This window comes from Pseudorca crassidens, chromosome 2 (genome assembly GCF_039906515.1).
Source record: "Pseudorca crassidens isolate mPseCra1 chromosome 2, mPseCra1.hap1, whole genome shotgun sequence".
Taxonomy (NCBI): Eukaryota; Metazoa; Chordata; class Mammalia; order Artiodactyla; family Delphinidae; genus Pseudorca; species Pseudorca crassidens.
In genome coordinates, this window is record NC_090297.1 from 98,837,751 (window position 1) to 98,861,969 (window position 24,219).

Consider the following 24,219-nt stretch of genomic DNA (forward strand, 5'->3'; position numbering starts at 1 on the left):
CATTGCGGAGCACAGGCTCCGGACGCGCAGGCTCAGCGGCCATGGCTCACGGGCCCAGCCACTCCGCGGCATGTGGGATCTTCCCAGACCGGGGCACGAACCCATGTCCCCTGCATCGCCAGGTGGACTCTCAACCACTGCACCACCAGGGAAGCCCTGTTTCTAGATTTTTTGATGATGGCCATTCTGACTGGTGTGAGATGATATCTCATTGTAGTTTTGATTTGCATTTCTCTAATGATTAATGATGTTGAGCATTCTTTCATGAGGGCTGATCTTTTAACCATTGCTCTATTCTGAAAACTGCTGTTTTCCTTACAACTTACTGTTAACTGTCTGCCTTCCCCTACCAGAAAGTGAGATCTGTGGAACACAGAATGAATCTTCAATGCCTAGAACCCTGCTTAGAACTGACACTTAGGGTAAATGTCAATAATATCTATTGAGTGGATGTATGGAAAGGTAGACTTCCTCCTTTGGTCCACTTCACCCTGTCTTTTTGTGACATCACTGTACCCTTTTCTTTCAAAAAAAAAAATATTTATTTAGGCTGTGCCGGGTCTTAGTTGCGGCATGCGGGATCTTCATTGTGGTGTGCGGACTCAGTTGTGGCATGCATGCGGGATCTAGTTCCCCAACCAGGGATCGAACCCGGGTCCCCTGCATTGGGAGCACAGAGTCTTACCCACTGGACCACCAGGGAAGTCCCTCACTGTACTGTTTTCTGATGCTGCTCTCAGTAAGATAATGTTCAAAAGCATAACGCTGTGATGTGGGTAAGTGCAGAATGCTCTGGCTTCCTGAGTTAGACATGCATTTGCAGCTGAATGATGACTGGAAGGGGAACCACAGGAATGCTGTCCCTGAGAGCACTGTCTCCAGGAGGGAAGCAATGATGGTTGACACAGGCGGCCTGTGGACTCTACCCTCCACAGCTTTGTCCAGGACAAGCAAAATCATGCCTTGAAGCTATTCATGCTCTGTGCTCTCAACTTCCATGTCACACTCGCCTCCCTTTCACCAGAATGCAACTCTTAAAGATAAACAAATAGATAATGGTTTATAATAATCATTAGCTTTATTTTCTTAGGAGGTAAGTGCCTCTTGTCAGAACTTTTCTATTTCAAATCTATTCATTTTTCCTCTATTATTAGTGAAAATATAACAATCACATTCACGTTAAGGAAAATGAATATAGGGAAAAAGTCACCATTCCAACACAAGTATGGTTGGAATTTTGTGTTTATCTCTTTCCTCTTTTTTTTCCCTGAGAGTATATTATATATATTTATCTAGTTTGTGTTCTGCTTTTTTCACGTAACATTGTATCATGCTTGTAACAGAAGGATCTTTCCATGCTATTAGACTTCATAACCATCTATTTAAATATACTGCCACACATTTAAGGATGTTCAAATATATTGTTCATTTCACTGTCAGATATGCCAGGAAAAGTCACTTAAAGAGTTTGAAGGACAAAACCTCAGGGCAACTAAATATTTTTAAGACTGTTAAATGTCGGGATTAAAAAATAAACCTTCTCAGGAATTCCCTGGCAGTCCAGTGGTTAGGACTCCACACTTCTACTGCAGGGGACACGGGTTCAATCCCTGGTCAGGGAACTAAGATCCCACATGCCACGCAGCACAGCCCAAAAAAAAAAAGAAAAAAAAAAAAAAAACCTTCTCTAAAAATATACGGAGGACAGCACATGGAAAAATGGTCAACATCTTTAATGTTCAGGGAAATGTCACACACTACATACCAACTAGAACGGGAAAGTTAAAAAGATCGGCAATGCCAAGTGCTGACAAGGATGTAGAATAGCTAGAATTTTCATACATCGCTAGTGGGATTACCAAATGGTATAGCTACTGAGAAGAGAGTTTGATAGTTTCTTACAAAGTTAAAGATGCACTTGCCATATGACCCAGCAACTCCAATCCTAGGCATTTACCCAAGAGAAATGAAAGCATATGTCTGCACAGATCTCTTTACTTAGAACAAAGCTCAAATGTCCAACTGGGGGAAGGATATACAAATTATGGTACATCTCTACAAAGAAATACTACTCAGCAATAAAAAGCAATGAACTACTGAAAAATACAACCACGTGGATGAACCATAAAACATTATGCTCTTGTGAAAGAAGCCAGACGCAAAAGGCTACTCCCAACTGCTTTTACTCACACTTCTGACACCAAATGTGTGGGTTATTTCCATACCAACAACCATTGCGCCAACTCTCCAGACACCGACTTGGTGTCCTACAGTTCAATTCTGACATAAAGTACCCAGAGTTAGTGTCAGATTCCACAGATTTAAAGGCTTAGTCTCACAAGACTGCCCTCACTTCAGATTCCAGTCTCAAGTCCCAGGTTGCCACCTGTACTTGTGACCAATCAGCTATAAATTGGGAGTTCCCATGACTCCTTCATCAAGTTTGATAATTTACTAGAATGGATCACAGAACCCAGGAAACACTTTGCTTACGTTCACTGATTTATTATAAAGGATACAATTCAGAACAGCCAGATGGAAGAGACGCATAGGGTAAAATATGGTGGGGAGGGGAGGTAGGGAGCTTCCATGCCCTCTCTGGGCACACTACTCTCCCAGTACCTCAAAGTATTCACCAGCCAGGAAGCTCTCTGTAGTTTAGGGGTTTTTATTACATAGGCATGATTGATTATATCATTGGACATTAATAATTGAACCCAACTTCCAGCCCTTCTCCCCTTCTCAGAGGTCAGAGGATGGGGCTGAAAGTTCCAACCCTCAAATCATGCTTTGGCCTTTTTGGAGACTAGCCCCTATCCTGAAGTTAAGAAAGGGGTCTCCAGCCACCAGTCACCTAATTAGCATGCAAAAGAGACTCTTATCACTCCAGAGATTCCAAGGCTTCTAGGAGCTGTATACCAGGAACTGAGGATAAAGACCATATATATACACTATTGTGCCATAGTTACATACTATGTGGTTCCATTTATTCCATTCTGGAAAAGACAAAACTATAGGGGACAGAAATCAGAGCAGTGGCTGCCAGGGGCTATAGTTAAGGGGAGGGGATTAACTGCAAAGGAGCAGAAGGGAATTATTTTGGCTGTTTGAAATATTCTATATTAGTGTGGTAGTTATTTGACAAAACACTTGTGTCAAAATTCATTAAACTTTACTCTTATAAAAGAGATTTGTAAGTATTTAAGGTATACCTTAATAAATATGACTTCAAATAAAAGCTTTTTCCTTCTGTCACCTTTTGCAAATCCCCTGCCCCTAAAGGACGTGACATATTTATTATGACTGTTGTAAAGGAAGGAAATAAATGTTCTATCAATGAACACCTGGTATGACTTCCACACAAATGTCCACTATCCACTGTTAGCACCAAGAGTAGAACATGATTCAGTAGAATTTTTCAAGTATCTTTGCTCCAAAGCTTCTGTTTATCTCTGACGTCAGCCTGAAAGTGTCTCCTCTTTGGGTCCTGCTTCTGGGCCTTTCAGTTCTGGAGATTCTGCAGCTTTAATAACTTCTTTTGGTTCCATCTCTTTACTTTCCTTATTCTGCTTCGCCTCTGCCTTCTGTTCTTTTGCCTCAAGTTGATAATGGACGCCCATGCCAATGCAGAGATAGATGCCTGAGACAATAAGGATTATGCCGCATGCCCAGTATGTATATTTGTAGTCTCCATATATGTCACTGAGACGACCTAAGATGTCCAAAAAAAAAAAAAGTTATGTCGGTAAACAATTATACCCTTTCCCAAATAAAGCTTAAGGATCCACTCAAAGAGCTCGTAAATGACAAATTAGTCTAAATAGAAACTGCTCAGAATTATTTGACCTTTTGTTTATGATGTCAACTGATTTTGGATGGCCCTGTGTATTCTATTATCTTTAGCAACTTGAAAATAATTAAATCTTGGCAAATTTGAATTGGGAAAGTCCTAGAGACCACCTAGAGTCAATCCTCTCAATATTCAATGGAAAAATTTGTTGCTCAAAAGAGGTTTAGTAGTCTTGCCCAAGGCCATAGAGCTAATTCCAGTCTCCCAGGCCAATGCACTTTCTCTGACATCAGCATTTCCCAAAGGGCGTTCCTGTGAACACTCATCCTCTGCTAAAACATTAACTAACGGCAACACCCTTCCACCATTCTAAGTGCTTAATCCTCACAACAGGAAGATTCTATCATCATCCCCATTGCATAACAGAAAAACTGGAAGTACAGAAACCTTAAGTAACTCATCCAAGGTCACAAAGCTTGTAAATGAAACAGGTTGGCTTTCAACCCAGCAAGTCTGACTGTGAGGCCTGCACCATAACTTCTGTGCTACAGGGTTACTCCCTAGTGTTTGCAAAGTCAAGTAAATTTGGAAATGACACATAGTCTTTTCTATTAAAGGCTTTATGAGGTAAAGCAACTTATTTACTTATTTATGAGGTAAAGAAACTTATTTACTTTGGTGTTTCCAATCTTTTTTTGGCCATGAAATCCTGGTAATAGTAAAATTTATTAGTATCTCAAACTAGTATTAAGAAATAAACTTTGGAGGGACTTCCCTGGTGGTCCAATGGTTAAGAATCCACCTTCCAATGCAGGAGATGTGGGTTCGATCCCTGGTGAGGGAACTAAGATCCCACATGCCGCAGGGCAACTAAGTCTGCACACCACAACTACTGAGCCTGCACGCTCTACAGCCCGCGAGCCACCACTAGAGGGCCCGCCTGCTGCAACCACTGAGCCCACATGCTCTGGAGCCCATGCCCCACAACCAGGGCACCCAAGCGCCACAATGAAGATCCCGCATGCCGCAACTAAGACCCAATGCAGCCAAATAAATAAATAAAAGAAATAAACTTTGGAAAATACTACCCATATTATATAAGCAATTCAAATATGACTCCATATGGTTTTCCAACGCAGGGCATCACTCGCTCAGCAATACTTATTGATTCTCTAAACATACACATGGCCCTGGGTCTGCTAGGCCCTGAGTTAAGGGTGAGCAAAGGAGGTAACATCCACAGCTCAGTGGAGAAGAGAAATGTTAATCCAATAACTATACAGACTGTGACAAGTGCTACAAGGAAGGTTTGAAGGCAGAAAATAGGGGTTTTAAGACTAGCAAGTAGGGTCAGGAAGGCTTTTCTTTTTTTTTAATTAAAAAAAATTTTATTTTTGGCTGCGTTGGGTCTTTGTTGCTGTGCGCGGGCTTTCTCTAGTTGCGGCGAGCGGGGGCTACTCTTGGCTGTAGTGCTTGGGCTTCTCATTGCGGTGGCTTCTCTTGTTTCGGAGCACGAGCTCTAGGCGTGTGGGCTTCATTAGTTGTGGCACGCAGGCTCAGTAGTTGTGGCTCGTGGGCTCTGGAGCACAGGATCAGTAGTTGTGGAGCACGGGCTTCGTTGCTCCGTGGCACGTGGGATCTTCCCGGACGAGGGCCTGAACCTGTGCCCCCTGCATTGGAAGGCGGATTCTTAACCACTGAGCCACCAGGGAAGCCCAGGAAGGCTTTTCTTAAAGTGTAAACTTAGCCAAGACTTACAGGAGGATAGGAGTTATCAAGGAGAAGGGAGATGGGAAAAGGCTCAGGGCAGAGAACAGCCAGTGCAAAGGCAGGTGATAGGAGGAAGCACAGGGTGTGAGAGGAGAAGCAGAGAGCAAACTGAGTGGTGGGAAATGAGGCTCGAGACACAGGTGGGCCAGGCCACGCAGGACCTAGTAGGCCACAGCAGGGAATCTGATCTTCACCCTGAGAACGTGGGAAGCAACTGGAGTGTTCTAAGAGATGAAGAACAGCTAGAGTGGATATGGGTAAAGTTAGAAGCCTACTGATAAAAGATAGGAGATTTGGATAAGAGTGGTAGTTGTGATGGAGAGCAAGCGGGCAGATTAGAAGGAGATTTAGGAAGCAAAAACAGACAGGATTTGGAATCTCCTTGGGTATACATAGGGAGGAGAGAGGGTGGACAGGTCAGCAGTGGATCTTCTGTTATGTATCCTTCCTTACTTTATGGTGCATAATCTCAAAAGCATGGGTCACATCCAGAAGTCCAAATTATTGTTGTATTTTGTATTAATAATAATTTTAAAATGTAAACCATTTAGCATTTTTTTTAACATCTTTATTGGAGTATAATTGCTTTACAGTGTTGTGTTAGTTTCTGCTGTATAAAAAAGTGAATCAGCTATATGCATACGTATATCCCCATATCCCCTCCCTCTTGCATCTCCCTCCCACCGTCCCTATCCCACGCCTCTAGGTGGTCACAAAGCACCGAGCTGATCTCCCTGTGCTATGCGGCTGCTTCCCACTAGCTATCTATTTTACATTTGATAGTGTATATATGTCAGTGCTACTCTCTCACTTCGTCCCAGCTTACCCTTCCCCCTCCCTGTGTCCTCAAGTCCATTCTCTACGTCTGTGTCTTTATTCCTGTTCTGCCCCTAGGTTCTTCAGAACCTTTTTTTTTTTTTTTAGATTCCATATATATGTGTTAGCATACAGTATTTGTTTTTCTCTTTCTGACTTACTTCACTCTGTATGACAGACTCTAGGTCCATCCACCTCATGACAAATAACTCAATTTCATTTCTTTTTATGGCTGAGTAATATTCCATTGTATGTATGTGCCACATCTTCTTTATCCATTCACCATTTAGCATTCTTAGGAGAATAATACATCAAGTTTTATTGTCACTTACTAGCTGTGTGATCTTGGACAAGTTATTTCACTTTTAGAAGCCTTTATTTCTTTATTTATAAAGCGGGAACAATAATTGTCCTACATCACAGACTTGTAATATATGACAGAATATAGAAAACGACTAGGATAGTCCCTGGTATACTGTGAGCCCTCACCTGGTACCTACTGTTATTATTTTAAATATTACTGCTGAATAAACTCCACAATTAAAAAGAAATCACCAACAGTATTTTAAAGGTGGTTATACATACATTTTTCTACAATAAACAGGTTAGTTTTTTTATCAGGAAAAATTATTATACAGACTTAAGTGTGTAATAGTTTTTTATTCCTCTTTCAGCTTGATGATTCACTTTAATTCAGTTCTATTATTTGAGCAATTACGCTGTACCAAGCATTGTGCCAGCACTGAGGGTACAGAAGCGAAGAAAGACTGTCAAGCAGCTCACTGATTTCTGCCTTCTATCACCTTCCTAATCTTCTGTTTTATGTTAATAGAACCATAGAAATAGGGAGACATACTATACCTAAAATTGGTGGCCCCAGGAGAATAGGACAGCATTCCACAATGGTCACCAATCCCACAGCACTGGAGAACCTCTGGGATCCAACCAGGTCCATCAGCGTTTCAAACAATACGGCACCAAACCACCCAAAAGCAAATCCAAGGAATCCCGCATAAAGACAGAACCCTATGTAGCTAGAGGACAAGGGTACTAGCATATGACACACTCCATTTGCAATAATAGAAGCAGCAAAAAAATACTGAACTCGAGGCCTTATCCACTCTGTGTTGGCTACAAGTCCCATAGAAGGTCTGGCTACCATGTCAACAAAAGCCAGAATGGAAAGAAGGAAGGCAGACTTCTCACTAGAGTGATGCTGACTCTTGGCATAATTACTAAGAAAGACTAAAGGTGTAGCCAGCGCAAAAGACATTATCACATTCCCAGAGAGGTACAGCATAAAGCCTCTGTGTTTGAATAGGGATAAGTCCAGAAGTTTGTTAACTGTTTGGAAAACGGATTGTTTCTCCTTTGGGGCGTTTCTGCCATTAACTTCTGTATTTGCATCACCTGCCCCCTTGTTTGCATCACATTTTCCAGCTTCCTGAAGGGATTCTTTAGACTTCTCTTTCCCTGCAGTTGTTGGCTTGGGCCCTATTGGTCTCATCAGGGCTCCAGCCACACAGCAGTTTAGCAGGATGCCTCCAAGAATTAGGAAGCTTCCTCTCCAGCCAAAGACAGCAAAAAGAGCCTGGTTGAGGGGGGCCAGGGCGGAGAGGAACACAGGGCTGCCTGCCATGGCCAGTCCATTTGCTAATGGTCGCCTCTTGTAGAAATACTTGCCAATCATGGTCAGAGATGGATTCAAGTTGAAGGCAAGCCCAAGACCTGGCGAGAGGGGAAGAAAGAATCACATACTCCAATAAATGTCAGAAACATATTTGGAATTCATTAACTAGGCAAAGAAATGAAGTGGAAAGAGGTCAAAATCATGAGAGGCTGTTATAACTAGTAGGTCATTAAGTGGACTGTTATCAAATAAATACAGACATAAATTCTCTTTATGCAGCAAATACTAGATTTATAAAATTAAAAAATGTATATATATATATATATATATATATATATATATATATATATATATATATATATATATATATATATTTTTTGGCCGCACCATGTGGTATGCAGGATCTTAGTTCCCCGACCAGGAATCGAACCCAGGCCCCTTGCAGTGGAAGTACAGAGTCTTAACCCTGGACCACCAGAGAGTCCCTAAAATATGTATATTTTAAAAAATAATTCTTTATCCTTTAGCAACAAAAAGAACAGTAAATGTAAGATCCTTTGTCTTATTTCATAATTTTAGCTTTCCAGAGGAATAGCTTTCCAGAGGAATTGAAAGCAAAAAGGAGAGAAGATAAATTTTATAAATTCAGAAAGCAAGATAGGAGAAGGGGCAGAAGGAAGGGAAGCAAGAGAGAGGGAGGGGGAGGGAGAGAGAGAGAAAATGTTTTTGGATAGTAAAACACAACATTGTCAAGATGCTAACACTACCTTAGTAAATCCATTAACTTAATGAAATTTCTATGAAAATTTCAATGTGTTTTATTTTTCAAATGAGGTAAAATGACTCTAAAATACACCCGAAGAACAAATGCATTAGAACTATTGGAAAAGGATAAATAATTGGTGGGCCTACCCTAACAGATATATAAATATATTGTACAGCTACAGTAATTAGAATAGTGTGGCACTTATTCAAAATTAGAAAAACTGATTACTAAAAGTGGGCAGAAAGTCCAGAAACAGAACCAAAAGATACATTTAAATTAATAGGGAAATAATGGATTTTTCAGCTAATGGGGCTGGGACAGTAACTATCCCAATAACCTGTTAAATGGTCTCCCAATCTTGCTTCCCTACTAGGTAAACCAGGTTAGGATGCTTGCACATTTCGATCTCTCTAATGACTGCCCGTCCATAACTTTTCACTCTGGATTAAGGGGTCCCATGATTTGGCCCTAACCTACCTCCCTGCCCTCATCTCAGTCTATTCTTACTTGTGCTAAGTGTAACTGTTCTTCTAGATTTTCTCAAAGCCTTCTCCTAGCTTTCATTCAGATCTCAACTTAAAATCACCACCTCTGAGAAGCCTTCCCTTTAGGGACCATTCAATTCTTCTCTATCAAAATTCTGTTTTAAGTCTTTGCAAAGCAGTTATTACTACCCAATATTTTTCTTATTTATTCATTTATTTGTTGGTCTGCTTATTGTCTGCTTCCCTCCACTAAACAGCGGGAATCTTGCCTGTCATGTTGGCTCTCCCCACAGAGCTTGGACCAGTGCTGGCATATAGTTAGGGACTCAATAAGTATTTGTTGAGTGAATTAATAAATGAAATAATGAACAGGCTGAATAATCACATGGAAACAAATAAAGTTCTATTCCTTCCTTATGTTATTCAAATAATCCAGATGAGCTAAAATAGCTAAATGTTTAAAAATTTAATTAATGTAGTAAAAGTATAGATCCAAAAAGATAATACCCATTACTGGCATTATCTCAGGTCCTGCAGGTGGGACTGTAAATTATTATAACCTTTCCAAAAGAGTATTTGGCCAATGATATCAAAACGCTTTTTTCCCAGTAATTGCTCTTCTAAAAATTTATCCAAAGGAAATTATCATTTTCACAAAGATGCATACAAAAGCACTATCATGCAAATACTGTTTATTAAGAGTGAAAATATAAACAATCTAAATGTCCTTCAATTAGAGAATGGTGAAATAAATTATGGTATATCCATCTATCCCATGAAAAAATAATCGCTGCTAAAGTATATTTACTGAGATGGAGAAACTATGTATAATACATGATGTATCACTAAGTGAAAAAATTGGTTACAAACATTATACATACATAATCTCATCTCTTTAAAAAATTTTTTAACTGTATTGGAGTATAGTTGATTTACAGTGCTGTGTTAGTTTCAGGTATAGAGCAAAGTGATTCAGTCATACATATACATACATTCATTCTCCTCTAGATTCTTTTCTCTTATAGGTTATCACAGAATATTGAGCATAGAGTTCCCTGTGCTACAAGTAGGTGCTCGTTGGTTATCTATCTTATATATAGTAGTATGTGTATGTTCATCCCAAGCTCCTGATTTATACCACCTCCACTTTTCCCCTTTGGTAACCATAAGTTTGTTTTCGATATCTATAAGTCTGTTTCTGTTTAGTAAATAAGTTCATTTGTAGCATTTAAAAAAATTAGATTCCACATATGAGTGATATCATATGATATTTGTCTTTCTCTGTTTGACTTCACTAATGTCATCCCTCTTTGTTCTAAAAATTCTATGTGTGCATATAAAAATGAGTTGATATGGCGTCAAAATATTAATGGTAGTTTTCTCTGAACTGTAGAGCTATGGGTGTCAATTGTATTTATATTCAGCAATTTTATTTTCTTAATTTAGCTATTAGAAAGGGGGGTTTCCTCATGAATGCCCTTTATCCCTTGAAAATGTATCTGTCTTTTCTATCAGAAACTGCTTTGTATCTGACATTCTCTCTTTCTCTAATTTGAGCCAATTCCTTCTTGGGTAGAATGGGAAATGAGTGGGAATAGCTAATGACCTCCCTTTCAACAACTTTTTACCTATCACCACTATCTTCTTTCTTAAGACAAAAAAAGAAAGAAAAGAAAAGAAAGAAAGAGAGGGAGGAAGGGAAGAAAGAAAGGAAGAAAGGAAAGAATCTCTTTCAATTTATTCATTCAATAAAAATAATCACCCATTAAGTGCCAGAACTTTCTTTAAAGACTTGCTTTTTTAAAATTAACATATCAACAGCTCTAAAAAATAGTGACCTAGTTATTTTTCTAACAAAGAACTTTCATTTTTCAAAAGAATTGGCAAATTAATGCTATAAATAGTCCACACAAAAATTAATGCTTGAAAATACATCAGTAGCAACTCACCTGCAATGACTCCGACACACAAGTAAAGTTCCTGCACAGTGGTACAGAAGGAAGCTGTGATCAAGCCACAGCCTGACAAGCAGCCGCCAACAATCATAACTGGACGACTGCCATATTTATTCACCAGGATACTGCTGATAGGACCTAGGAGAGAACAAACAGCTTACTCATACAGAGGTGAAGCCCAGCCCTCACATCCACACTTGCATATGACATTACCAACATGACAGGATGCCACCCCAGAAAATAAACAGATGAAACAGAAGACAGTGGCAAGGAATATTACTTTCTATCTTCATTTCAGAGTCACAGGTCTGTGTAATGGAATACATATAGTATTGATTGCACATTTTCTATATATCTAGGACATATTAGATGGGTTTTAACTAAAGTATGCAAGACAATAATCTAATTATTTTAAGGCAGAAGAGGCTGCAAATACCCTGATTATAAGTGTTTATAGGATTCTTCATGTATCTAGGATATTATCCACATATATGTAGCAAGTTTGCTTGTTTTAAATTTTTAGATGGTCATCTAGAGCAAACACATGAACGATGAGATTTATGAGCAAGTCTGATCAAACTTCTGACTTAAGGGCATGTTTACAAACTAGCTAAAATGTATTATTTCTCACAGAAAACAACAACACAACCAAAACAGAACTACAAAACAAGAATGCCTACCATCACCACTTTTCTTCAACATTATACTGGAGGTCCGAGCCAGCAGTAAGACACGGGGGAAAAGGTGTAAGGAAATGAAGAAACCGAACTATCAGTATTTGCAGAAGATTTGTCTATCAAAAATTTTTGAAAGAAAATCTACCAATAAACTATTGGAAACAACAAGAGTTTAGCAAGTTTACAGGGTATATGATTAAAATACAAACATCAATTACCTTTCTATACCCAGCAGTCAACACAAAACACATTTTTAAAGGAAGTTATCCTTTATAATGACACCATTTTATAACTGACCTAACAGAGCACACAGCTTCTATGTAGCTTTTATTGTTAAAGACAATGAAAAACACGACTCTAATCACGTAACTCCAAGAACTAACATTTCAAATATCTCACTGATAAGGGCATCAAGAACAAAAAGCACTTACTACAGAGTTTTGTCTACCCATTGAAAGTTAAAAGAGCAGGTCATGAGTACTTACCTCCACCATACATGACAGCAAACGTGATGGAAGATAACCATGACACTTCACTGGTGCTGGCTTTAAATATTTCTTCAATTTCTTTGTAAAATACAGTAATAGATTTGCCAAAAGCACAAGAGAAGCCAATGGAAATGAAAGCTCCAACAACCACTGCCCACCCCCAGCCTCCATCTGGGGGCGTGTATCCAACTGGACCTCCGTTTGATGGTGGCATTGTAAGTAAAGATGAATTCTAAAATGCAGTTCAAATCCAAATATCTAAAGGGTATGAAATTAAAATAGTACATAACAAGTAGGTCAATAACAAAGCACTCCCATAAAATCCCTTACATTTATTACATAAATAAATAAAGGCATATAGCAATTTTCTAAATAAAAGGTCATTTCAAGCATTAGATTCTCATTTAACGGGCTGGAAAGTTAGCTCAGTAAAGTTGGGTTTTCATCTAGCTGCTTAGATTTAAGGTATTCTTTTACTAATATGTGACTAGAAAGATTCCTAAACGATGGCTGACCAATACTGTTTAAACCTGCAAAATGAACCCTGAGGGACTTCCCTGGTGGCACAGTGGTTAAGACTCCATGCTCCCAATGCAGGAGGCCTGGGTTCAATCCCTGGTCAGGGAGCTAGATCCCACATGCATGCTACAACTAAGGAGCCCGCCTGCCGCAACTGACAGGGCGCAACCAAATAAATAAATAAATAAAATATTTTTTAAAAAATGAACCCTGATATCAGAGACTAGTAGTTTTAAACCAAAGATTTCCCCTTTTCTTCTTAAGCCCCAGCATTAGTGAAAAACATAGTTAGAAAAAGAAATACAATGTGATTATGAATTACTAGCAGGTGGGAGAAGTTGAGAGCTAAAAGGTTTACCAGTCTACTTTAGAGAAATTAAGTTCTCCTTTGATTTACTTAAACCAGCTTCTATTTTATGTCAAAATAAACCTTCCAACAATATGTTATCATACTCATTCTGGCCACCCTAACATTACCTGGAATGATGTAGTACAGTATTAATACTGTACAGGTCAACAATGACAATTTCATATTTTACTATTCCTTACTCTTTAATACAAATCCTACCTTCCTATCCATAGAAATCAACTTTTAAATAGCTCACCTTCTAACTAATCTAAACACTTCAAATATAATTTAGAAAGTGATCCTGTAGTGATTTAAAAAGAACAACTCTTAGGAAGAGTTCTGCTTAAGAAGCTAAAAGAGTAGGTTTTTTAAATAAAACTTTTATAGAAGTAAAGTTTCTAAAAGCTTTATAAAATTATAAAATTCCCAGGGTTTGCACAACTTTTTTAAATATTTATTTTTATTTATTTATTTATTTATTTACTTTTATGCACAACTTTTGTTAGACTTATTCCAAGGTAGCTTTTATTACTCTTGTAGATGGTAATTTTAAAAAAATCATTTTCTGTTAGTTGCTGGTTTATAAAGACACAGTTGATTTGCTTAAATAATAGCTTTACTGAGATATAATTCACATATCATAAAATTCACCCTTTTAAAGTTTGTATTTCAGTGGTTTTCAGTATATTCAGAAAACTGTACAACTATCATCACTAATATCAGAATATTTTCATCACCCCAGAAAGAAACCCTGTACCCATTAGCAATTAATTTTATTCCTGAATATTATTTTTGACGATATGGTAATTTGAACTGTTTTCTTAATTTTATTTTTGGATTTTTCATTGCTCGTGTCTAGAAATACAATTGATTTTTGTATGTTAATTTTGCAGCCTGCAAATTTGCTGAGCTCATTTATCAGTTCTAATAGACTTATGTATATATATGTATATATGTGTGTAGATTCCCTAGGATCTTCTATTTACAAAATCATGTCATCTGTGATAGTTTTACATCTTCCTTTCATTGCCTAATTTCCTTGGATAAAACCTCCAGTGCATGTGGTGAAAGTGGACATCCTTGTCTTATTTCTGACCTTACAGGGAAGTTTTCAGTATTTTACCATTAAGTATGATGTTACCTGTGGGTTTTTATAGATGCCCTTTATTAAGTTTGAGAAGCTTCCTTCTATTCCTAGTTGTTGAGTATTTTTATCGCGAAGGATATTGGATTGTAGCAAATTGTTATGTGTCTATGAAGATGATCTCGTGGTTTGGGGCCTTTATTCTATTAATATGGTATGGTTTGACTGATTTTTATATGTTGAACCATTTATGAATTCCTTCACTCCTGAGGTAAGTCCCAATTTGTCATGATATATAACCCATTTTATGTTGTTGGACTCTGTTTGCTCATATTCTGTTGAGGATTTTTACGTCCATATTTACCAGGGATAATGGTTTGCAGTTTTCTTCTCTTGTGATGTCTGTCTGGATTTGGTAACAGGGTAATACTGGCTTCAAAGAACAAGCTGGGAAGTGTTCCCTCCTCTTGCTTTTTGGAAGAGCTTGTAAAAGAGTGGTGTTAGTTCTTTAAATATTTCATAGAATTCACCAGTGAAGCCATCTGGGCTTCAGGTTTTCTTTGTGGGTAGTTTTTTGATGATTATGTCAATTTTTTTACTTGCTATAGGTATATTCAGCTTGTCTATATCTTCTTGAGTCATTTGATAGTTTGTGCCTTTCTAGAAATGTGTTCATTTCATTTAGGTTATCTAATTTGTTGGTCTGCAATTGTTCAGAGTATTCCTTTGTAATCCCTTTTTATTTTTACAAGGTTAGTAGTGATACATGAAGAGTTTAACCAACAGTACTATTAGAGGGAACAGGCCCCACAAAATTGACTTCACTTCTAACACCCACTGCAAATTTAGGCAGTGGGGGTCAGGGGGTGCGGAGTGGGGTGGTTTCCAAAAGAGTTTTGGCAATTCAACAGGACTCACAGAATTCACTGAAAGCTATTATATTCACGATTTATTACAGGGAAAGGACACAGGTTGAAATCAGCCACAGGAAGAGATGCACAGGGCAGAGTTTGGGAGAGGTTCAAGTGTGGAGCTTTTGATCATACTCTTTCCATGGAGTCATGGATAGCATTACCTTCTCCCACTTACAATGTGTGAAAATATAGAGTACCACCAACCGGGGAAACTCACCTAAGCTTTTGGTGTCTAGAATTTAGTAGGGCTTGATCACATACTGCTCACGTGAGTGCTAACCTTTAGTCTCCAGCCCTTACTAGAGCCCTTACCAGGGGCTAATACTTTATCTTTCAGAGATTGGAAATAAGACAATATAGCTAAAGGGCCCAGCAAACAAAGACACTCCTATCAGGCAGGACTCTTCAGAGACCTAGAGATCATATTCCAGTAGCCAAGGACAAAGGCCAAACCTCTCTATTGGTAAGGTTAATTCTTCACTATACATAATGTATCCTCTTCCAGTTCTGATTTTAGTAATTTGAGTTCTCTATCTCTTTTGTTGGTTAGTCTAAAGTTTGTCAATTTTACTGATTTTTTCAAAGAACCAAACTTTTGGTTTTATTGATTTTCTTTATTTTTTTGTACTTTCTAGTTCATTTATTTCTGTTCTAATCTTCATTATTTCCTTCCCTGTATTAATTTTGCATTTAATTTACCCTTTTTTTCTTGTTTCTTATGGTAAAAGTTTCAGTTATTTATTTTTTTTAGAGACTTCTTCCCAACAGGATGGAAATTAAATTAAATTAAATTTTATTTTAACTTATTTACTTTTGGTTGTGCTGGGTCTTCGTTGCTGCGTGTGGGCCTTCTCTAGTTGCATCGAGCAGGGGCTACTCTTCATTGTGGTGCATGGGCTTCTCATTGTGGTGGCTTCTCTTGTCGCAGAGCATGGGCTGTAGGCATGCGGGCTTCAGTAGTTGTGGCATGTGTGCTCAGTAGTTGTGGCACGCGGGCTCTAGAGAACAGGCTCAGTAGTTGTAGCACACAGGCTTAGCTGCTCCACAGCATGTGGGATCTTCCCGGACCAGGGATCAAACCTGTGTCCCCTGCATTGGCAGGTGGATTCTTAACCACTGTGCTGCCAGAGAAGTCCCAAAAGTTTCAGTTATTGATTTGAGATTTTTTTCTTTTTAAATATAGATGTATACAGCTATAAATTTCCTGCTAGTCACTGTTTTAGCTGTATTACAGAAATTTTGGTATTTTGTAATTTGTTTTCATTCATCTCAATGTGTTTTCTAATTTCCTTTATAATTTATTCTTTGAACCATTGGTTATTTAGGAATGTGTTGTTAATTTCCACATATTTGCTCATTTGCCAAATTTTCTTTTGTTGTTCATTTCTGATTTTTTTTCATTATGATCAGAGAACATACTCAGTCCTTTCAAATGTACTGAGACTTGTTTTATGGCCTAATAGATGGCCTATCCTGGAAAATGTTCCATGTGTACTTGAGAAGAATGTGTATTCTGTTGTTGTTGGGTAAAATGTTCTACAGATGTTTGTTAGATTTATTTGGTTTATACTTGGTACATACTTGGTTGTTCAAGTCTTCTATTTCCTGGTTGATTTTCTGCCTAATTATTTTATTGAAGTTCTGTTGAAATCTTCAAGTATTGTTATTGAATTGTCTATTTCTCTATTTCCATCAGTTTTGGCTTCATCTATTTTGGGGCTCTGTGGTTAGGTGTATATATGTTTATAATTGTTATGTCTTCATAATGGATTGAACTTTTATCATTATAAAATGTCTTTGTGTCTAAAAACAATTTCGTCTTCAAGTCTATTTTGCCTAGGTTTCTTTGGTTACTGTCTGCATGGCATATTATTTTTTCATCTGTATACTCTAAAACAATTTGTGTCTTTGAATCTATAATGTGCCTCTTGTAGACAGCATAGGGTTGGATCCAATTTGCCAATCACTGCTTTTTGATTGAAGTGCTTAATCTATTTAGATTTAATTTAATTACTGATAAGGTAGGACTTAGGTCTGCTGTTTTACTATTTGTTTTCTCTGTCTTATGTCTTTTTTGTTTTCCTTTTCCTCCATCACTGCCTTCTTTTATGTTAAATAGATATTTTTGGTGTGCCCCTTTAATTACCTCACTGTTTCTTTTACTATGTTTTTTGTTATTTTCTTAGTGGTTGTCCTGTGGATTACGATGAACATCTTAACTTAAAACAGTCTAGTATAGTTTAATACCAATTTAATTGCAATAGTAAAACTTTGCTCCTGTACAGTTTCCTCCTTCACACTATTGTCTTACAAATTACATCTTTATACACTATAAGCCCATTAAAAATTGTATAATTATTGCTTTTAAATCGGGTAGAAGGGGAAAAAAATGTTTACAAAGAAAAAAATACATTCATACTGTCTTATTGTATATTTACCTACGTAGTTACCTTTACTGGTGTTCTTTACTTTTTCCCATGTGGATTCAAGTTACTGTGTAGTGTCCTTTCAATTCAGCCCGAAGGACACTCTTTGGTATTTCTTGTAGGGAATGCCTGCTGGCAACAAATTCTCTCAGTTTTTATCTGGGAATGTCTTAATCTCCCTTTCATTTTGAAGGATAATTTTGCTGGATATAGAATTCTGGGTTGACAGTCTTTCTTTCAGCACTTTGGGTATTTTGTCCCATTGCTTTCTGGCTTCTATGGTCTCTAAAGAAAAATCAGCTGTTACTCTTATTGAGTATACTTCGTTTGTGATGAGTTGCTTCTCTCTTGTTGCTTTCAAGATTCTCTCTTTGTCTTTGTCTCTGAAGTTCTATTTATTTTTCATTCATTTTTCTTTTTTCCCTTAGATTTGATAACCTCAATTGACCTATATTCAGGTTTACTGATTCTTCTGCCAGCTCAAGTCTGCTTTTGAGCCCCTCTTACAAATTTTTCATTCAGTTATTGTACTTTTCAGCTCCAGAATTTCTATTTGGCTCTTCTTTTTTGTAATAACTATCTCTTATAAATATTCTCTATTTGGTGAGACATTGTTCTCATAATTTCTTTTAGTTCTTTAGACATAGTTTTCTTTAATTCTTTGAAAAAATTTATAATACCTAAATTAAAGCCTCTGTCTAGTAAGTCCAATGTCTAGGCTTCCTTGGGGATAGTTTCATTAAATGACTTTTCTGTGTATAGACCATACTTTCCAGTTTCTTTGTGCATCACATATTTTGTTGTTTTTGGGTTTTTTTGTTGTTGAAAACTGGACACTTAAAATAATATGATGTGGCTGCACCCCAATGTTCATTGCAGCACTATTTACAATAGCCAGGACATGGAAGCAACCTAAATGTCCATCAACAGAAGAATGGATAAAGATGTGGTACATATATGCAATGGAATATTACTCAGCCATAAGAAGGAACGAAATTGGGTCATTTGTAGAGACGTGGATGGACCTAGAGACTGTCATACAGAGTAAGTCAGAAGAGAAAAACAAATATCATATATTAACACGTATATGTGGAATATAGAAAAATGGTATAGATGATCTTATTTGCAAAACAGAAATAGAGACACAGAAGTAGAGAACAAATGTATGGACACGAAGGGAGGAAGCAGGGGTGGGATGAATTGGGAGATTGGGATTGACATATGTACCCTACTGAAACTATGTATAAAATAGGTAACTCATGAGAACCTACTGTATAGCTCAGGGAACTCTACTCAGTGCTCCGTGGTGACCTAAAAGGGAAGGAAATCCAAAAAGGAGCGGATATATGTATACGTATAGCTGATTCACTTTGCTGTACAGTAGAAACTAACACAACATTGTAAAGCAACTATACTCCAATAAAAATTAATTTAAAAATATAAAATAATACCATGTGGCAACTGTGGAAATCAGATTCCCTCCCCAGGGCTAGTTGTTATTGCTATTGGTTGTTCATGTTGATACTACTCCTATTTCCTTTTGTTTGCTTAATGAATTTCCTAAATAAATTCTGTGAAGTTTGTATTTTTTGTCATATGTGGCTATTGAAATCTTGCTTGGTTAGCTTAGTGATCAGCCAATGATTAGACAAAAATTTCCTTAAAATGCCTTGAATCAGTATATCTCCCAGGCTTCACCAAAGGGTATTATGTGTATGTTTAGGCATGCTTTCAATTCTCCAGCAGGCAGCTTACACTTCTGCCTTAGCTTTCAATTCCTGCTTGTATAGAGCTTCAAGTTCAGTCAGAGGAGAGAGATTCAGGCCTTCTCAGGTATTTCCTGAGCATGGGCAGAGTGTGCACATGTGCATGACCTTCTAGCATCCTGGGAATATGTCAGAGCTTTTCAAAGCCCTCTATGGACATCTCACTTCCCAGTTTTTGCTTTGAAGTGTTTGGTCAGCTTTTTGTTTGCCCCAATTGTTTTTCCAACTCAGGCAGCTGAGATTTGAAATAATTGCCCCTGATTGTTTTCAACAAATGTCCTGGGGAGAAAGCTGTTTGCACTGAGCAAGCTCTGAATCAGGTCAAAGAAAGACAAGCCCTGTGAGTGGGGGTTTCGAGGAAACTGTCAGACATGTTGAATAATGATAATTCTCTAAGAATGAGGTTTTTTGAAGATTCCAAACAATTCTGCCCCCACCAGTGGTTACTACACTGCTGATTTTCATGGCTACTATTATTGTAAGGTTTTTTGTTTCAATTCTACTAGAGTTGGGGAGATGAGAACTGGAATAGATCATGTTAAAACACCACAAATCAGACTTCCCTGGTGACACAGTGGTTAAGAATCCACCTGCCAATGCAGCGGACATGGGTTCGAGCCCTGGTCCAGGAAGATCCCACATGCTATGGGGCAACTAAGACCGTGCATCACAACTACTGAGCCTGCGCTCTATAGAGTCCTTGAGCCACAACTACTGAGCCCACATGCCTAGAGCCCATGCTCTGCAACAAAAAGTAGCCCCCACTCACCGCAACTAGAGAAAGCCCGTGTGCAGCAACAAAGACCCAATGCAGCCAAAAATAAAATATAAATTAATTAATTTTAAAAAAAACCACCACAAATCTTGCTGTTCTGAGATTCAGTTGTTTCTTGAATATATTCTCCTTGGATTATTGCAAGCCTCTGGTTAATTTTGAGTTTTGAAAAGTTGATTTTTTTTTTTTGCCAATGTTCTTATTGCTCTTATGAAAGAGCAGAATTTCAGAGGACCTTACCCCACCATCCCAGAAGTACCACTACAATTGATTTTTGTATACAGTAGTCCCCCTTTATCTGCAGTTTTGCTTTCTGCAGTTTCAGTTACCCATGGTCAACTGTGGTCTGAAAATATTAAGTGGAAAATTCCAGAAATAAACAATTGATAAGTTTTAAATTGCATGCTGTGCTGAGAAGCATGATAAATCTCACACCATCCCACTCCTGCCTGCCTGGGACGTGCATCATTCCTGTGCCAGCGTATCCACGTTGTATATGCTACCAGCTCATTAGTCACTTAGTAGTTGTCTCAGTTTTCAGATAGATTTTCATGGTATCGCAGTGCTTGTGCTGAAATAACCCTCATCTTACTTAATAAGTAAAATAATGTATATAGTGTTTCATCATCAAGAAAAGTATTTACTCCAGAGTTTGGCAGATACATTATCAGATTTAGAAAGTTTTATTCCTAGTTCATTAAGAATTTATTTTAAATCCATTGACCATTGAATTCAGGTTTTGTTTTTTTTTCATAATACCTTCACAAGGCATTTCTTCTTTCATCTGTACAAGTACTGAGTAACATTTATAGATCTTTTAAATATTAAACCACCCTTGAATTCCTACGAATTCAAGGATGAATTCATCCTTGAAGAATATCCCCAACTTTGTCACAATATACATCTTTTTAATACATTTCTAAGTTAAATTTGTTAATATTTTGTTTGGATTTTTTGAAATGTGTCCATAAAGTATTTGGAAATATAATTTTCCCTTTTCATATTGTCCTTCTCTGATTTCAATATCAGTTTTTTAAATTAATTAATTAATTAATTTAATTTTTTTGGCTGTGTTGGGTCTTTGTTGCTGCATGCAGGCTTTCTCTAGATGCGGTGAGCGAGGGCTGCTCTTCGCTGTGGTGCACGGGTTTCTCACGCGGTGGCTTCTCTTGTTGCGGAGCATGTGCTCTAGGCGCACGGGCTTCAATAGCTGTGGCACACAGGCTCAGTAGTTGTGGCTCGAGAGCTCTGGAGTGCAGGCTCAGTAGTTGTGGCACATGGACTTAGCTGCTACGCGGCATGTGGGATCTTCCCAGACCAGGGCTTGAACCCATGTCCCCTGCATTGGCAGGCAGATTCTTAACCACTGCGCCACCAGGGAAGTCCCTCAATATCAGTTTTACATTAGAGTCATAAAGTGAGTTAGGAGATGTTCTCTTTTTTCCTCCTCTCAAGGAGAGATTATATAAGACTAGAATGATCTAGTCTTTGTAAGTTTGGTAGAATTTACTGGTAATACTATTTGGGCACTTTATTTTCTTTTTGGAAGATTTCATATCACCTCCTTCAATTTTCTTAACAATTATAGGTTTATTCATTCCTTCTATTGCATTTTGAGTCTGTCTTTTTAGGGTATTTTTCTATAGCTTTTTCCATTTTGTCAAAGTTTTCAAATTACTGGCATAGAATTTTTATATTTTAATCTCTTTATGAGTATAGGTATATCCTCTTTATCATTGATATTTGTGCCTTCTTTTTCCCCCTTTAATCTCAGGAATTTATCTATCTTATAAGTTTTCTTCAAAGAACATTTTCACAAGAACCTCGCTGTCCTGAACAGATTTTTCCTCCAATTGCAGGGCTTGGCCCTATACTTGTGCTAGTATTTTTAGTTATATCACCCCCTAGATGTTTCTTAATTGTTGAATATATTGTTCAGTGTTTAATATATTGGACCCTTAAAGCTGTCCATTTATCTTTATTTCAAAAATCTGAACATATGGCCAGCATATACTTGATTGATGGTAAAATTTAAATGTTAATAGCATACCCATAAAAAAGAACATTCTCAGTTTTATCTATATTTTATTATACTTTCCCCTTATTTCATTGATTTCTGTTACTATTTTTTATCATCATTTGTATTCCTACATATTTGGAATTTATTCTATTCCTTTTCAAACATAAGATGGCTACTTAGCTGATTAATTTTTAGCCCTAATTTTTTTCTAATATGAGCATTTAAGACTACAAATTTCCCTCTATTTATCACCTTTACTGCATTCTATGTAGTTTTATATACAGTATTTTTACTATTGTTTGTTCCAAGTGTTTTAAAAATTTCCACTGTGCCTTCTTCTTTGACCCAGAGTTATTCAGGGGTTTTTAGCTCTCCAAAGGAAATCTTTTGTTTAACTTTAGTGACTTATACTTAACAACACTGTGGTAAGATGACAAGGTTGGTACAATTCAATTTTTTGATATTTTATAAGACTGGCATTTATGGGCTGGTATATTAATTTTTGAAAATATTTCATGTATGCTTGAAAAGAATATACATTTTCTAGTTGTTGGTTTGAATTATTTATTTGTTGAATCAAACTTTTGTTTTTTCAAATCTTCTAAATCTTTACTAGTTTTCTATTTTCTGCTTCATCTATCAATAATTGAAGAGAAGTATGTTGAAATCTCCTAATGACGATGTGTTTCTCAATTTTTCCATGTCGTTCTTTTGGTAATGCTTATGAACTTAGGTGGTTGATCTTAATCTCTGAGAAACTTGAAGGCCTAAACTGAGGGTACTTTCTTCCAGAAAAAAAAAATTGCATCTCCCAGAAGCTAGGAATGCTATGGACCTGGATGATTTTAGCCAGGATTCCTGGCTTAATGTGGGAGCTAAGGTTAGTTTTCCTTTGCTGCTGATCCCAGGCTTACCTCCCAATTACTAGCCCAAGTATGCAAGGCACAGCACAAAGTAAATTCAATTCAAATATCTGAGTGACAACTTTAGTTTACTAAAAGTAATAAAAACTGAAATATGTTTCCTGCTCCCAAAGAATTTATAATTTAGTGGCAGATAATGGAAGCTATTACCATTATAGATACTATTTTTTAATTATCTATTTTGTGCTAGATACTTTCACCAGGCTTATCTGACAAGCTTCTTGTGTCCTTGCCTGGACATTAATTTCTTCATTCATTGTTCAAATTGTTGAAAGTGCACTCTCAAGTTATTTCTTTTGTATCTTCTCTCTGGATTGTCTTCCTTTCTTGCAGGCCATTCACTCCTTTTCAGTTTGATTCAGTTACTCCATTTCTTCTGCCTATTTTATGTTAATCAGGTTGGCAAGTGACCAAAAACTTAACTCAATCTGACTTGACCAAAAAGAAAATGTTTTTGGCTCATGTAACCAAGAAATCTAAGGCAGTGATTCTGGCTTTAGGCACAGCCTGATCCAAGGACCAAATGATCTGGTCAGAGATATTTCCCTATTTATAGTTCTACTTTCTTCTGTGTTGATTTCACTTTCAAGCAGGTCCTCAACTCATTGAGGCAAGAAGATTGCCAGTAACTCCAAGGCTACATACTTTCCATAAGATCCCAGCTTCGTTCCAGGCAACAGAATTCCTAGAATGTTCACTTTGGCAACATAATTAGCTTTAAGTAAATAGTTGGTTTGGTCAGGTCTAATCACTGTGTGAGCCTTGACTGGCTGGATCTATTTCATATGCCTAATTCTGAAGCCTGGGGTCCAGTCACAGAACAGATAGAATAGAAAGCCAGAGTTTTTAAATGCTACAAAGGCCTATATAATTTATCCTAACTTCATCTCCTACTTTTGTCCCTCCAGGCTTATACCACTCCAGCTATACTGGCCTTCTTACTATCTTTAAGGATGTCAATCACACTTGCCCTTCAGGGTTTCTGAATTTACGTTTATCACTGCCTAGAATTTTGTTAACCCAGATATCACTTCAATGAAATCTTTGTTCAAATGTTCCCATATCA

General features: G+C 37.5%; 1 protein-coding gene across 3 annotated transcripts in view; it reads right to left on the minus strand.

The window, feature by feature from the left end:
• Positions 1-2,498: 2,498 nt before the first annotated feature.
• The window catches only part of LOC137219155 (monocarboxylate transporter 1-like), a 37,069-nt gene continuing 15,348 nt past the window's right edge, over positions 2,499-24,219 (minus strand). For 2 of the 3 annotated variants that reach the window (XM_067727295.1, XM_067727296.1), the window contains exons 2-5: positions 12,375-12,635; positions 11,207-11,350; positions 7,238-8,104; positions 2,499-3,712 (exon numbers count right to left, since the gene is read on the minus strand). In XM_067727295.1, coding sequence (XP_067583396.1) covers positions 3,459-3,712; positions 7,238-8,104; positions 11,207-11,350; positions 12,375-12,591 — 1,482 coding nt within the window. In that variant the 5' untranslated portion in view covers positions 12,592-12,635 and the 3' untranslated portion in view covers positions 2,499-3,458. Of the gene's footprint in view, positions 3,713-7,237; positions 8,105-11,206; positions 11,351-11,892; positions 11,919-12,374; positions 12,636-24,219 lie in introns of those variants that run through there. The other variant, XM_067727297.1, reaches the window with a different exon arrangement.